The sequence below is a fragment of the Neolamprologus multifasciatus genome, chromosome 17 (genome assembly GCF_963576455.1).
Source record: "Neolamprologus multifasciatus chromosome 17, fNeoMul1.2, whole genome shotgun sequence".
In the NCBI taxonomy this organism is placed as follows: domain Eukaryota; kingdom Metazoa; phylum Chordata; class Actinopteri; order Cichliformes; family Cichlidae; genus Neolamprologus; species Neolamprologus multifasciatus.
The window spans coordinates 24,036,545-24,049,694 of NC_140455.1; the positions used below are offsets into that span (position 1 = coordinate 24,036,545).

The window sequence follows — 13,150 nt, forward strand, 5'->3', positions numbered from 1 at the left end:
GAAGCATTCTATATAAAGTACAGGCAATGACATCAATATTCTGGTGACCAAAGCATTTGCAATGAAGTTTAAGTCTTTAACTTTAACTTTCAGGTGGCCAAACCAACACTTAAACTTCCCACAGCTCTTAGGTTTAAATTAACATTTCAGGCATACTTTTAGTCATTATTGACTATAATTTTGAGCAGTCAACACATATAAAATTTGGGGTACTTCAATTTTTTTTAGAAAAAAAATATGCATTCACAGTTTGCCGTCTTCCGATCTTCTAATCAGTAATCATGAATAACTGAGACTTGAATGTCCTAGTCAAGTCTCGCCACTCGCCATCCCTCTTGATAGCACCAAGATATTTATTACAGGCATTTATCTATCCAGTGGATAAAAGCACATGCATAAATGAATAAACATGTTTCCTAATTTGACTTTTGAGGGTGTGACAAGTCATTCAACGGTCATCCTTGCCATTGCACAATTTTCTGACAGGCTTCTTATCAGGATTTCTTAAGAGTCTCTCTCCTATAATGTCTCCAATCATGCAATAAATCTGTGCCCTATGTTATTGAGTGACAAATTAAAGTAAAAAATAACCATACTAGAGGAATAAACAATGGTCTTACAAGCTATAGTCCCTTTATTAATGTTAAAAATGTTAGTCTTCTCATAGGTGTTCATTAGCTGATTGCAAAGAGTCCTTATCCTGGCGGTGCACCATAATTTTGCTGTACATTCTTGAATAACGACAGTAAAGAATCTTATCTTATTAATCATTAAGTGATCCCTTAAATCTGCATTTTTTTAGCCAGGTTTTTTGTTGTATATTTTTGCAGGTTAAGCTGAGTGACCGCATCCTCTCCACCGAGCACGGCCTCCTCATCCGCTCTGTGCAGCTGTCCGACCAGGGTCTTTACTACTGCCTGACCTCCGAGAATGGCTTTAAACGCACCGTCGCTAAAATCCGTTTGCATGTGCTGAGTGAAGCCATGGTGAGCATGCTGACAGACAAGCAGCAGTCGCCTTGGGCATGGGCCAGCTCTTTGCACCCCAAGGTCCTTTTGGCAGCCTTCAGTCCCGCAGAGAACCTGGCAGTGCAACAATACTGCAAAGAGAGAAAGGAGCTCAAGAACCTCCAACAGAGGCAGCAGCAGCAGCCATCGGAGCCGCCCGGACCTCTCAGAGGGGATTTGGCCAAACTGAAACCATTGCTGGACCGGAGGAAGAGCCGCAATAGACGCAATCACCCAGAGGACTGACAGAAGGAGCTTGCAGCTGCAAAAACGGACATGCACAACTTCCTATAGTTCCCACAAAACAGTTACAGATCCCCATATTCCAACTTTCATCTCAACCTCAGAGCTCCGTAGTTGATAGACATTAGAGGGAGAAGCATGGGGAAATGTTATATAGCAATATGTCCTTTTTTTTTTTGCATGAGGTACTGTGACCAGAAGGCTGTGACATGAGCCATTCTTTTTTTTTCACAGTCACAACACAAATCAAAGCAGCCCTATTATGACTGCCACTAAGAATCTGTTGTCTCTGCTGACATTGCTAACCATAATACATGTCAGGTCGCCGCTATATTTTAAAGCGGGAGTAGAATTTGAACTAGTTGGACAAAAGCTCACATTCAATTTGTGCTTCTTGAAAGAAGAGGAAAGTCATTTAAAAAGCTCGTGTTAAATGGAGCTGTTTGAAAAGGGACAAGCAATAGGCAGATGCATGTTTATTAGATGCTACTCCTTTTTGAATATTTTATTTTTTAACTAACCAAACGATTAAATTATGGGACACTCTACAGGACTTTGAGGTCATGCTAAGAGCCCACGGCAATAAAAAGTGTGGTATTGGAGGGACGAAAGTTAAAACTCCATTTGTTAAAAGGCCAAGCTTTACATCCAGTGCTGATGCTACCCAAATGGCAATTCTTGTTGCATACATGTCGTCTATATTTATTCCTACTACTCAGATGTACATGTACTGTATGAATATGTGCCTCATGTGTAATCTGCATATTGTATCACAATTCTCTCATTTCCAACACAGACGCATGTTCATAGAAGGTGTCTTAAATCCTCGCCTCGGTTAGATTTTAGCAACCAAGCTAGCAGATACGCACATTTTAATTAGTGTAAAACTACGCAGCTGCTGAAACACGACAGTATCCGTTATTGGATCCACATTTTCTGAGCTATCTCCCGCAACTTGGACATACTTTTAATTCAGAAGTAGTAATTGTCAGTGAGGTAGTCTGTGATTTAGAGCCTTCAACATATGTGAAAAGCCTATTTTTTTTTCCCTAAGCATAGTTAATGTAGATAGCGATTATTTGTTGCTTGTGTACAGAGCTTTTTGTTGTTGTTTCTCTGTTTGTTTGGATGTTTCATTCTTTTAATTTAATGTTGTGCCAGGTATTGTGTTTTAAATGTGTATATAATTTCAACATATTTCACCAACTAACTGCGACTGTGTCTGCAAATTGTAGAGGCATACAGTATTATTTTGATTTTGAGAAAAAGACTTTCTAGCGTTCTCTCGTACAGATCTCTCCAGCATCATGTCAACAGTGTAATTTTAGTCTTATGAAAAATATGTATTTCTATTTATTAATGTCATGGTAGCCTGAATAAATGTGTTCAGATCGCTCCCAGTTTTAACAACAAATCTTAGTGTTTACTGTACAACCACAGCACAAGCCAAACTTCTATTGGTGCTGTACATTTTTAATACTACAGTACTGTACAAAAGTTGGCAACGGGTCTGAATTTTACATTTTTGGTTCAAAGTGTATCAGTATGTACAGAAAAAGGTACAACAATGAGTGTGAGCAGCCATCCATTAAACATGGTGGAGGCTCTGTCATTGTTTGGGGGTCTGGATTTCAGCTGGTGGTACTGGAGGTCTTGTGAAAATTAATGGAATTATGAATGCATTAAAGTGCCATCAGATTTTGATTCACTATGCAATAGTATACCTGGATAGAAAATCACAATAAAATGCAAACAGTCATGGATAAGCAAGAAAACTTTCAAATAGGACTCCATGCTTTCTTTTTCAAAAGTTTCCACTCCTGTACCAGTACCAGTTTGGAGGCTTTGTCTGAGTGGACAAAATTGCTCGCCTGAGGATTTAGTAGGGAGATTGAGCTTAAATTTTTGTTGAGCCTCTGGTGTGTAACCCTGTGGACTCCACTGAAAACTGCAATTTAGTCCCTGGGTAGTAGCTGGATACCAAATATCATCGCCAGTATTCAGTGATGCTTATTTCAAAGATTTGGACAGCCTGACACAGACGTTAAGTTTCACTTTCAATTTAAAGTTCACAGTGAAATCACATGAAACACTCAGGCAAGTGTATATAAGAGTAGATCCAAGAGTGCTGTAAGTGTAGCAAAAGCTCTAACAGCACTGTACTTCACAAACAGACAACATTAAAAGTTGCCAAAGATTTAGATCATACCTGGACATGGAAACTTAAAAGGATTCAGACTTTCAAACAGGCCTTGTACACCAAATCTCAAATATAAGTGCAAAGAGACTTGCCTTTTTTTAATCTCAATAAAACGCCTTAAGTGACAAGCAAGACTCTTGTGGAACAGCAGACTCAAAGACACCCATAGGACCCTGCAGAGGGTCATTTAAAACTACTAAAGAGTGGCAGAAATACTGTTTTCCTACCAAGCAATCACAAGTTCCATTCACAACCAGAGTATAGTGATCCCACCAGCTTTATTTTATCACTCTGTCTGATTTATAGGCCACTCAAGGTAAAGCAAGAGATGCAGAGATTTGTTTTAGCCATGGGGGCCATGCAAGCTGTATCCTGACCAAAGGGAATATACGGCAGATCTGCTTTCATATCCTGGTAATTATAAAGAACAATACAGGAATAGGGTATTGGATAACAGTCTCTCTTTTCCAGTATTTATTTATTTTAAATACACTAGTTCAGCAAAGCATACATTCACATAATATTTAAATTCATGTACATTTCTTTCATAGATGGCAAACTATTCCACGTCTCTCTTCTCAGAGGTCTGATGCATTACCTGACAGTTAAGAGTAGTTTCCATGTGCTCTCCCTCTAGAAATCCCTGATACAGTTAATATTACAGTGTTTGCAATTAAAATGATACTTGGCAAATGAGTTCTTTACAGCTTTACAAAATCACAGTATCCCTCCCAGTTATCACAGGAGGTATAATAATTCAAAATAACGCAAAAATTTCCAAAAAAGTGCGAGTCTATATCAAAACGTTTGATGTAGCAGCTTCAATGCACTGTGCTCATACAACAAACAGTAAAATGAATGATTCATTCATCCAAGGTTTGCTTTGCTTTTCCTCCTCACACAGAAGAAGGCAATTAAACACACCAAAAAGATGATCACACCTGCAATCAGCAGGACTTGCTGTACTATCTCCAACATATCAAGGCGGGAGAGAAGTTCCCTCTTAAACATGTCAGCAGTTTTATCATCCAGCGTTGCCGTCTGGTTACACAAAGGACACAGAATATGTAAAAACGACTTATTAAAAAAAAAGTGAGCAAACAGGCTTCGTGCATATTTTTTTACTTTTACGTACCTCATTCATCCAAGCAAGAGGTAATACCGTGTGATCTTTCACTTTGTTTAGCACCCTGCAGGACAAAGAGTTAATTAATTCATATTCACTGCTCTTAAAATGTCTTTCTTCGGCTAGTTTTAAAGATTAGGAAATTTGCTTAGTCACTTTCTTATGTAAATATAAGAATATAAATAGCTCTTTCATGTAATTTCTCTAAAGCTACAGTTAGCCATAGTTAGCTTATGGCAAGAGATGCATTGAGACAGATAAAAAGCACCTAAATAACTATATTCAATTATTGCTTGGTTGAAACAGTAGCAAAATGCCTCTAACTGTCTAAAAACATTTAATTTTGCTATTTTCGTAACGCCATAAGTCAAATTAACTCCAAGATGGTTAATGCTATGTATTAGCAAACTGATGTTGTTAGCTAAGGTGCGTGTAAAAAAAATAGCCGATAGTTTTCGAAATTATTCACATTCCAGTGCAAGACAAGCTATCCAAATGCTTGAGCTTAACTTAATAATAGCCTAACACTTGCCAGGATCCCACAGTTATCCCATTTTTCCTTAGCCCAAGTCATTTTTCTCTTGATTCAGTAGCTCTATTTTTTTTTTTTTGTTTAGTTAGACTGCTTAGTCCTGTGTTCTTTACACTGTTGGTAACTCAAGCCACCACACTGTAGCCTTTTGGACATTTTTCATAATTCTTTAACTGGCATACAAGATTGCAAAAAGGCACCTTCATACTGAAAAAAGTCATGTAAGAGTTACAAATTGCTTTGGAGGGGCATAATTGTGTTCTGTCTGTCTGCATCCTTCCACAGAATTTTTGTTGAATCTACACAAACAGCAAATTTTCACCTCTTAATTCCTTTAAAAAGGTGAACCATAACTTACGTAATGTGTTTTGCTGGTCCATACATCATATTGATTTGAATTCTCTTGGCAAAATTCAGGGTAAAACCAGTAATCTAGTGGAAATATACAATAAATAAAAGTTAGCATCTACAAACTCCTGTTGTTCCTAAAATGTAAAAAAAAAAAAAAAAAAAACATAAAATAAAATAACATTGGTTCATACAGGTTCCACATCCATGAAAGTTTTATGGTGCTCTTCATCTGGGTGTAGGCCCAACACAACCTCCCGTAGATATTCACTGCCGTGAAGGAAGTGGGGCAAAGAGATGAAGATTGGTCTACCTGTTAAGATGACAAACACAGAATTAAAAGCTGTTGGGCGGACTGATAAATCCTTATAACTTTAGGATGCATGAATTTCCAATTGGATCATGATATGCTGTATGCTGACTGACTGTCTGAACAGGAACTGATGTCCAGCACTCCAGCCAAGGTGCAGTTTTTGGTGGTTTCATAATTTCTGCAGAAACATTTATTGTCTGGGTTGTCCACTGGAGAGGCTAGAGTGGATGGTAGGAGGCTGTAGCGGTAGACCTCAATACCTTTAAGATTCATAGTTGCCTCATAGCTAGCTGACACAGACCTGAAGACAAACAGATAAGAAGTCAATTCAGGTTCATCTTTGGCTCCACAGGGCAACTTTATTGACACAGGAGTATATAAGAAAGCTCTGACCCCTAGTGGTTACTGATAGAATAAAGTCCAAAGGTTACAGTAAAGCTCCAACACTTGCCTTTCCAGGAAATATCAAGAGATCTTGATATCAGGCACGATCAAATTAAATTTTACCTACAAATGAAATTATTTATCACCTGCAGATGTCTGATGAGAAGAAATAGATGGGTACATTCTTATCCATAAACGGAGCAAAGGAAGAACCATCTAAGGAAAAAAATCAGGGAAAAATCTGTTCATAAGTGTAATTCATATGCATCAGGAGCTGTAGAAATATGTTACACGTACATGAACACATGTTACTTTATCCTACGTACCTGTCCCGTTGATCATGTCACAATATGTATCATTCCAAAAGCTTAATTTCCTGTGGGACAAGATTGAATTTGTCAGAAACATTGACAATTGACAATTGGATTTAACAACAAAAATAAATAAATGATTGTAGTTAAAATACATGTAACATCTAATTATCCATTAAACTAATTTTGATCAAAGATGCGGACTTCAAATGCAGTATTTTTAGTCATAATTGTACTCACGTCTCTCCTCTCCATCTGTCAATTACAGACACTTTTGAAATGTCATCCTTTCCAGTGAAGATATTGTAGGGGCCATCAATGGTACCATTATACTGTGGAAAGCATATTTCATTCAAATTTGTTAAATAATTGATTTTTATGCTGCATTTGCCATTTGGTACAAGTGTTTACTCACAGGTGAAAATAGGCCGATGGTGTCTTTCAATATTGGGTCATGGTAACCCCACAACAGCTCCTTAACTGTACGGTGTTGGAATAGGGAAGAATTTGTGCTATTTATGACCATGTCTAGCAAGATATGTGATGCTGGAGGAAGCAATGAATAGGCCCCCTGAAAGAAAATCCAAAACACAAACCCTTACATTTGGAAAATGCTATCATCAATGAAAGTATCACAAAAAAAAAGCAATATGGTTCCATATGTACATATATTAAATGTGCAAACAAGAGCAGCTGTTGTCTCAGGAGATAAGGCAGAAAATAATCCTCTTTTATGAGAGTGATTCTTCTTAATTACTTGCAGGCACTACAAGCAAACTCACGCTCATTGTTAAAGCTTTATTAAAGTTTTGAGAGAACACTCATAAACTGTTCATAAAGAAAAATTGCCATTGACTTGCCACTTGTCTGTATGTTCCACCCTCAAACACAGTAAGAGATTTGTGTGTGTGTGTGTGTGTGTGTGTGTGTGTGTGTGTGTGTGTGTGTGTGTGTGTGTGTGTGTGTGTGTGTGAGCTGAAGCAGCATTATAAAGAAAGGTGGATCAAAAATCTCTCAACACAGCGTGACAGACTGATAAAGTCATGCAGAAAACAATTAGTTAAAGATAGTGATGATAAAGGTGATACTAGATAACACTGAGGTGTCTATAATTTTTCACAAAAGAGAATTCTTGAGAAGTTCTTTTTTTTTTTTACGCCTGTATAAAAGGAAGTACCACTAATCTCCTAAAGCTATTCTAAGCATTTCAAAATCTTTTCTCAGAGTGTGAGTGAATATGCAAACATGTTGTATTTTTTGCAAACTTCCAGGGCAACGTGGCAGTTAAGCTGCCTATTCATTAAAAGCGTTAAAGTTGTCAGAGTAAGTTGTTGGAGCTGTCAGAGAGATTAGCTTCCCATATTAGCATTTTTGGCTATACCACATATTATCTGCTGGTAAACATCTTACTAACCAACCCAAGTATATTGGGTTATATATGTATAATGTTAAAATTAAGATTAGTGTAGATTTGCTATTTTAGTGTAGCTAAATGCATTTCAAATTCAGGTCAACTTGTTTGCTAATCAAAGCCCCATTCATCTAGCAAGTAATATTCTATTTTTCATCCATTCTCTTCCATTTATCCAAGAGGCAAGGAACACCTTAGAGAGGTTGCCAACCTATCACAGGGCTAACAGAGAGACAACAACCACCGTGCTAACCACTGCACCACCATGCTGCCCTCAATATTCAGTTACCAATTTGTGCACTTGTTCCAGACCTGGAGGTCAGCACCCTGTTCCAGCAGGTGTGTTTAACGAACTCTGTCTAACCCTTAGCTCTGTGTTGATTAACTCTGATTTAGGAAACTCAGCTTTTTAGGTTCCAGAATAGCTAGTTAGTTAATTTCAGCACAGTCTGAACAGTCTCTATTTTTGTCCTGTGGACTGAAGAATGTAAATGTGGATCTGTACATCAGGGGGAAAAGAGGAATTGTAACTTTCAGCATCATCAACTCAGTCATTTTTAACCCAACTTAAATTTCCCCTAAGAGATTAAAGGCTTAAATCCTGTCAAATTTTACCTCCCAGTTTTAAATGTAATGAATAGGCTGTAAACGGAAAGATATGAAACCACCCATTGTGAGGGAAAAATGTGTATTCTCTGACTGGTTGGCAGATGGTTGCTAGCAGTTGCTGGCATTTGCTGTGAAACTAAAGATCTTGTCAAACAGGCCTGCAGATCGATCAGTGATCCCGTAGTAACAGCTGTTCTCTAGAGCCCCTTTTCCATTAGTACCTACTCGGATCACTCGCCACGGTTTTCAGAGTTTTCAATTTGATCATAGAACCTGGAATAAGGTACTAAAATGAGTACAGGTGATTTCTAGAAGTTGGTGAGAGTCGTAAGCATGAAATTGATCGCAAATATGTATACGGTACTGGACCAAAAATCACCCAGAAACTGGTTTGGTCCTAGCAAAAGTGAAGGTGAATGGGTGCAGTGGTCACCTGTAATTTTCATGGAAGACACTGACTTGGCTGCAAACATTCATTCATTCACATCCAAACTACTCAGGATGACACAAAGAACATTTGCTTTTGAGGTTAAAGTTGTGCCGACACATTTAAAAAGGTGCAACTTTGACTTTGAAGGTCATGGTCACCGTTTTTGGCTTGTGTCTACCATCTCAAGGAGGTTTTTGATGCAGCACTGCTTTACTGCTGATTTACTGCATCACCCAGAAACCACTAACCAGCCACCTGTCAGGAAATATTCATTTTTCCCCAGCGATTCGAGGTTTCCAGATGTGGTCGCTGACAATCTATGTAATCGAGGCCTTTCTTAACTACTAATTTCATTTTTCATACATCTGTCATACATTTTTAAATGTTGCTCAGCATTACTTATTGACTATATGTGTGAACATTTTCAACTTAAAATGCTAACAGACCATCTGTAGCATAGATTCAAGAATTTAGAAGTTATTAGTTATTAGCATATTGCAGGGATTGTTAGAGTAATGTACAGTGAATGTTTCAGTCTAGTGTATAGCTGATGTGCTGTCCATAAAGTCACTGTGCTAACAAAAAGTTGTAGGCTTGTCATGGTCCCTGTGTCTGCCCGGCCAGCTCCACAAGGCCACATGTGTTTTGTGTACATTCTCCCCTGCCAGGGCGGAGCTCACTGCAAGCTCCCGCCCTTGGCACACACCTGCATCTCGTCATGCTGTGATTACGGGTTGGACTCGTAAGGCCGGGATGCAGACAGCCTCACCGCTGGATGATTATGCTAGACACGTTAGTGAACCTCTGCCTCGAATCTTTAAGCCTTGTAGACTTGCTGCGATCTCCGTGTAACTTTATTTTCTCCTGTGCACAGTTTTCCCCGGACCCATGACTAACCTGTTGTTTCTACTGCTGTAAAGAAGAAGAGCCAGCGTGTTTGTGACTCCAATCCCGGACCTCCCTTTCGGACCTAGGACCCCCTAACATCTAACTGGTTAGGTTTATAGCAGCTGGACCAGAGTTTAAGACCTCTTTCTGGAATAGAAAGCTCAGGATTTCCATTATGTCAAAGTTAACAAGCTCAGAATTTGCAATAAATCCGCTTCCTTGAACAGACCCCAGATTCCTCAGTAGTATCACAAAAAAAAATATTAAATTAATTAATTAATTAGTTCATTAAATAGGAACAAAAAATACACAATTTCTGCAATACATTGATGAGCCCTTTCTTTTATCCTTGCTTTCATTCGTGATTTAAATTAACCATCCTGGAAGATAGAGTGTAACCCTTCTTTCATTATAAACAAAATGATACGGAGGGTCATAAGACAAAAAAGGTTTGGAATCTAAAATTAATGTTTGAAAAGCAAGCCAGCACAGCTTGCCTTGGCATGTGCTCGTACTGGCATTTGAAAAGAAAAAAAAAGGGTACGGAAACTGTTAAAAGCAGAGCTGACACAAGTTGGGAATCACTATGCACAGCCCCTGACACTTACGGCCACTGCCAGGTTGAGTGAGGTGACTGTGTCTTCCTCTGGTCCCACTGACATGGATGGTTCGAAGATGGCACCAATGGGCAGCACGAAGGAGGCAGTATTATTGGGGTTGAATGTGACGTTCGCTTTGGGAAGATATCTTGTCCTTAATGAGGAGAGGGTCATGAATGCATGTGGTGTGCCATGAGATAAATGTGATAAAGGACTATCAATAAACAATATTACTATACCGAATGACTTTAAAATTAAAATGATATGCAGGAGGAAAACAAATCCAACTTACTTATATGTGTACGGTCCTTTTTCCTGTACCTCTGGAAATGCACCTTCCTGCACGACCTGCTGTGGGTTTTTTACGTCAAAGAACCAGAACTGCCTGTAAATTGCGATCTCTGAAGCTGCCCAGTTGTCATAAGCTGTTGTTCCAGGCTCAATGACAGCTTCCTAAAACCCCACAGACACACACACACACAATCTATTTTTAACATGCCTCAAGACTGCCAGCAGGCCAGCAGCTCCCCTGATACATGAAAAAGGAGGATGCTCTGTTATTTTAAAAGATCGTTCAGATTTAGACCTTCTCTACAATGTCTAAAAAGAAATCACACATGCTTTTGACAGACGAAAACAAGACGGCACGCCTGGCTTTCTGCACGGCTTCTTGTTTAGTGCTTGGAGCAGCTTTCCACAACATACGCCTCTTCCCTCTCATTTCACCTGATTCACCTTGATCTCCACATACACACACACATACACATACACACACTCACGCTCTCTATCACTCCCTATCCTGATTCCAAGGGTGAAACATGAGCACCATACCTTCTTGACTGTCCTCTCAATGATCATGTCCCCCACTGGGATAAGGATGCCTCCCAGGATGGCTATCACCGCCCCAAACACAGATCCGGCTAAAAGCCCGCACTTAATGCTAAAGCAGCCCATGGTGGTGTGTGTTGCCTTCCTTCCAACCGTACGTCCGTCTGGCTGCCTGGCTGCTTGTTCTCCTTCTGTCTCTGTGTTTGTGGTGTGTGCTAGTATGTGCAGCTTGCCTGTGTATCAGGAACAGCAGCAGCACAGGCAGGCGGTACTATCAGAGGAGTTGACAGAACAGCAAAGGCCAGGTAAAGGCACACACATATCTTGCAGGTGCCAGATAAATTAAGTTATATAATGACAAGACAGGATTATGGTTCAGCTGATAGGAGTTTTAACCTGGTATGAGTAAGCACTTTCTGGCAAGGTGATAACAGTTTTGCTGAGGAGAAAGGTTGAAACAGGACATGGGGTGCGAGTATAACGTGAGCAGGTTGTTATTGTACATAATTTTGTTAGATTTTAGTTTATTCTTATTGCAAATTTTATAATAAAACCACTGACAAAGATGTATAAGAGTATATAATAGCAGTCCTTTATTATTCTGATCCTTATTTTATCCATATGTATATCTAGTTATCTCTAGCCTGTTTTACTACTTCTACTCATTTACAGTCCTGGGGAAGACCACACAAGCTCAGAAAGAAGAAACACATAAATCATTAAGAATATTCCCACTATCGCAGTGCATTTATAATGCCTTATCTGTATTTGTGTCTGTGTGGCTGAAAATGAATTGCACGTTATCTCGCAAAGATATTTCCCCCATGCTTATCATGAGTCTATGTTGAAATTATTTTTTATTGTCATTATTTGTTTTGAGCTTGCTCAGCAGCAATATAATATTGATTACAATCATGCAAGGATGGAAAAATCATTTAAAGGTTGTTGTCATCTTTTATGTTTCTTTAATTGCATAGTCTGGCATGGTGAACAGCACTAAAATTGTTCACATTTGTTTTAGTTAATAGATTAATAGATGGGTCTTTCTGGCTATACAGGACTGAAAAAGACTGCATGCCTGGTGTGCCATTTCAATATTATAAGCGGTGAAATTGAAAATTAGTGTGGATTTGTTTTGACATTCATTCCTTATGGGCCTTATTCCAAACCTACTGAATACTACACTTCCCATAATGCAACTGCCTTTAGACCCTCCCTGGGAAGCACACAGATTCTAAAAATGCTTTCTGCTATGAAGGTGACGCTTCAAGCCGAAACCATAACAGCCCCTATGACATCACCCTGACATGATGAGGTGTAATTTTGTCCGATTACAGAAAGCTCTTCCAGCTAACAGTAGTCATTATAGTACTGCTTTCTACAGGGTGTATTTTACCCAATGTGACAAGCAAATTACTCCTTAGGTGTAAATCTATTGGAGTGCCTCTTTTAAACGTTCTGAATTCGTGCAGCATGGTGCTGTGTAGAAAAATATCCACTCAGGATTTCCACCACATGCACTCTGAAATTACGTGTTATTGCCACTAGAGGGCAGCACCACCTTTGCCTCGTTACTCGACGCACGTTCAGCACAGTGGGCCTGCTTACACAATAATTCCATTACATATCTTTGCCAAAGGCCTGTCTCTGTCAGCTTAAACAAATACAGTTGTCAAACAGTATGAATCTCACCTGACTGACTTCATTGTTTATTGCAATCGTGACTCCAGGATTTCATGGGCACACACTACACCTACAGGCTTTTTCTTTTCTTTACTTTAATGTCTTTAGTTATTTCTAATTTAAAACATGTAAATTTTAATCATAAAATGTCTAAAACTAAGGAAAGAGAAAACTTACTAGCAAACTGTTTGGATGCACACAAAATTGGTCTGTATTTCTTAAAAATGTACACCTTTAT

At 38.9% G+C, this 13,150-nt stretch overlaps 2 protein-coding genes across 6 annotated transcripts in view; one reads left to right on the plus strand and one right to left on the minus strand.

Moving 5' to 3' along the window:
• Positions 1-2,643, plus strand: part of sema3c (sema domain, immunoglobulin domain (Ig), short basic domain, secreted, (semaphorin) 3C) — a 45,306-nt gene extending 42,663 nt beyond the window's left edge. For all 5 annotated transcript variants that reach the window (XM_085137471.1, XM_085137472.1, XM_085137475.1 and 2 more), the window contains one exon: positions 831-2,643. In XM_085137471.1, the coding sequence (XP_084993597.1) occupies positions 831-1,253 (423 nt within the window). In that variant the 3' untranslated portion in view covers positions 1,254-2,643. The remainder of the gene's footprint in view (positions 1-830) is intronic.
• On the minus strand, positions 2,350-11,540 carry cd36 (CD36 molecule (CD36 blood group)). Its single transcript, XM_085137476.1, has 12 exons — positions 11,233-11,540; positions 10,694-10,854; positions 10,411-10,555; positions 6,880-7,035; positions 6,705-6,796; positions 6,480-6,529; positions 6,300-6,369; positions 5,883-6,070; positions 5,651-5,769; positions 5,467-5,540; positions 4,586-4,640; positions 2,350-4,491 (listed from the first exon to the last, which is right to left on the minus strand). Exons 1-12 carry the CDS (start codon positions 11,353-11,355, stop codon positions 4,318-4,320), a joined length of 1,407 nt encoding a protein of 468 aa, XP_084993602.1. The 5' UTR covers positions 11,356-11,540; the 3' UTR covers positions 2,350-4,317.
• Between the last annotated feature and the right edge of the window lie 1,610 nt (positions 11,541-13,150).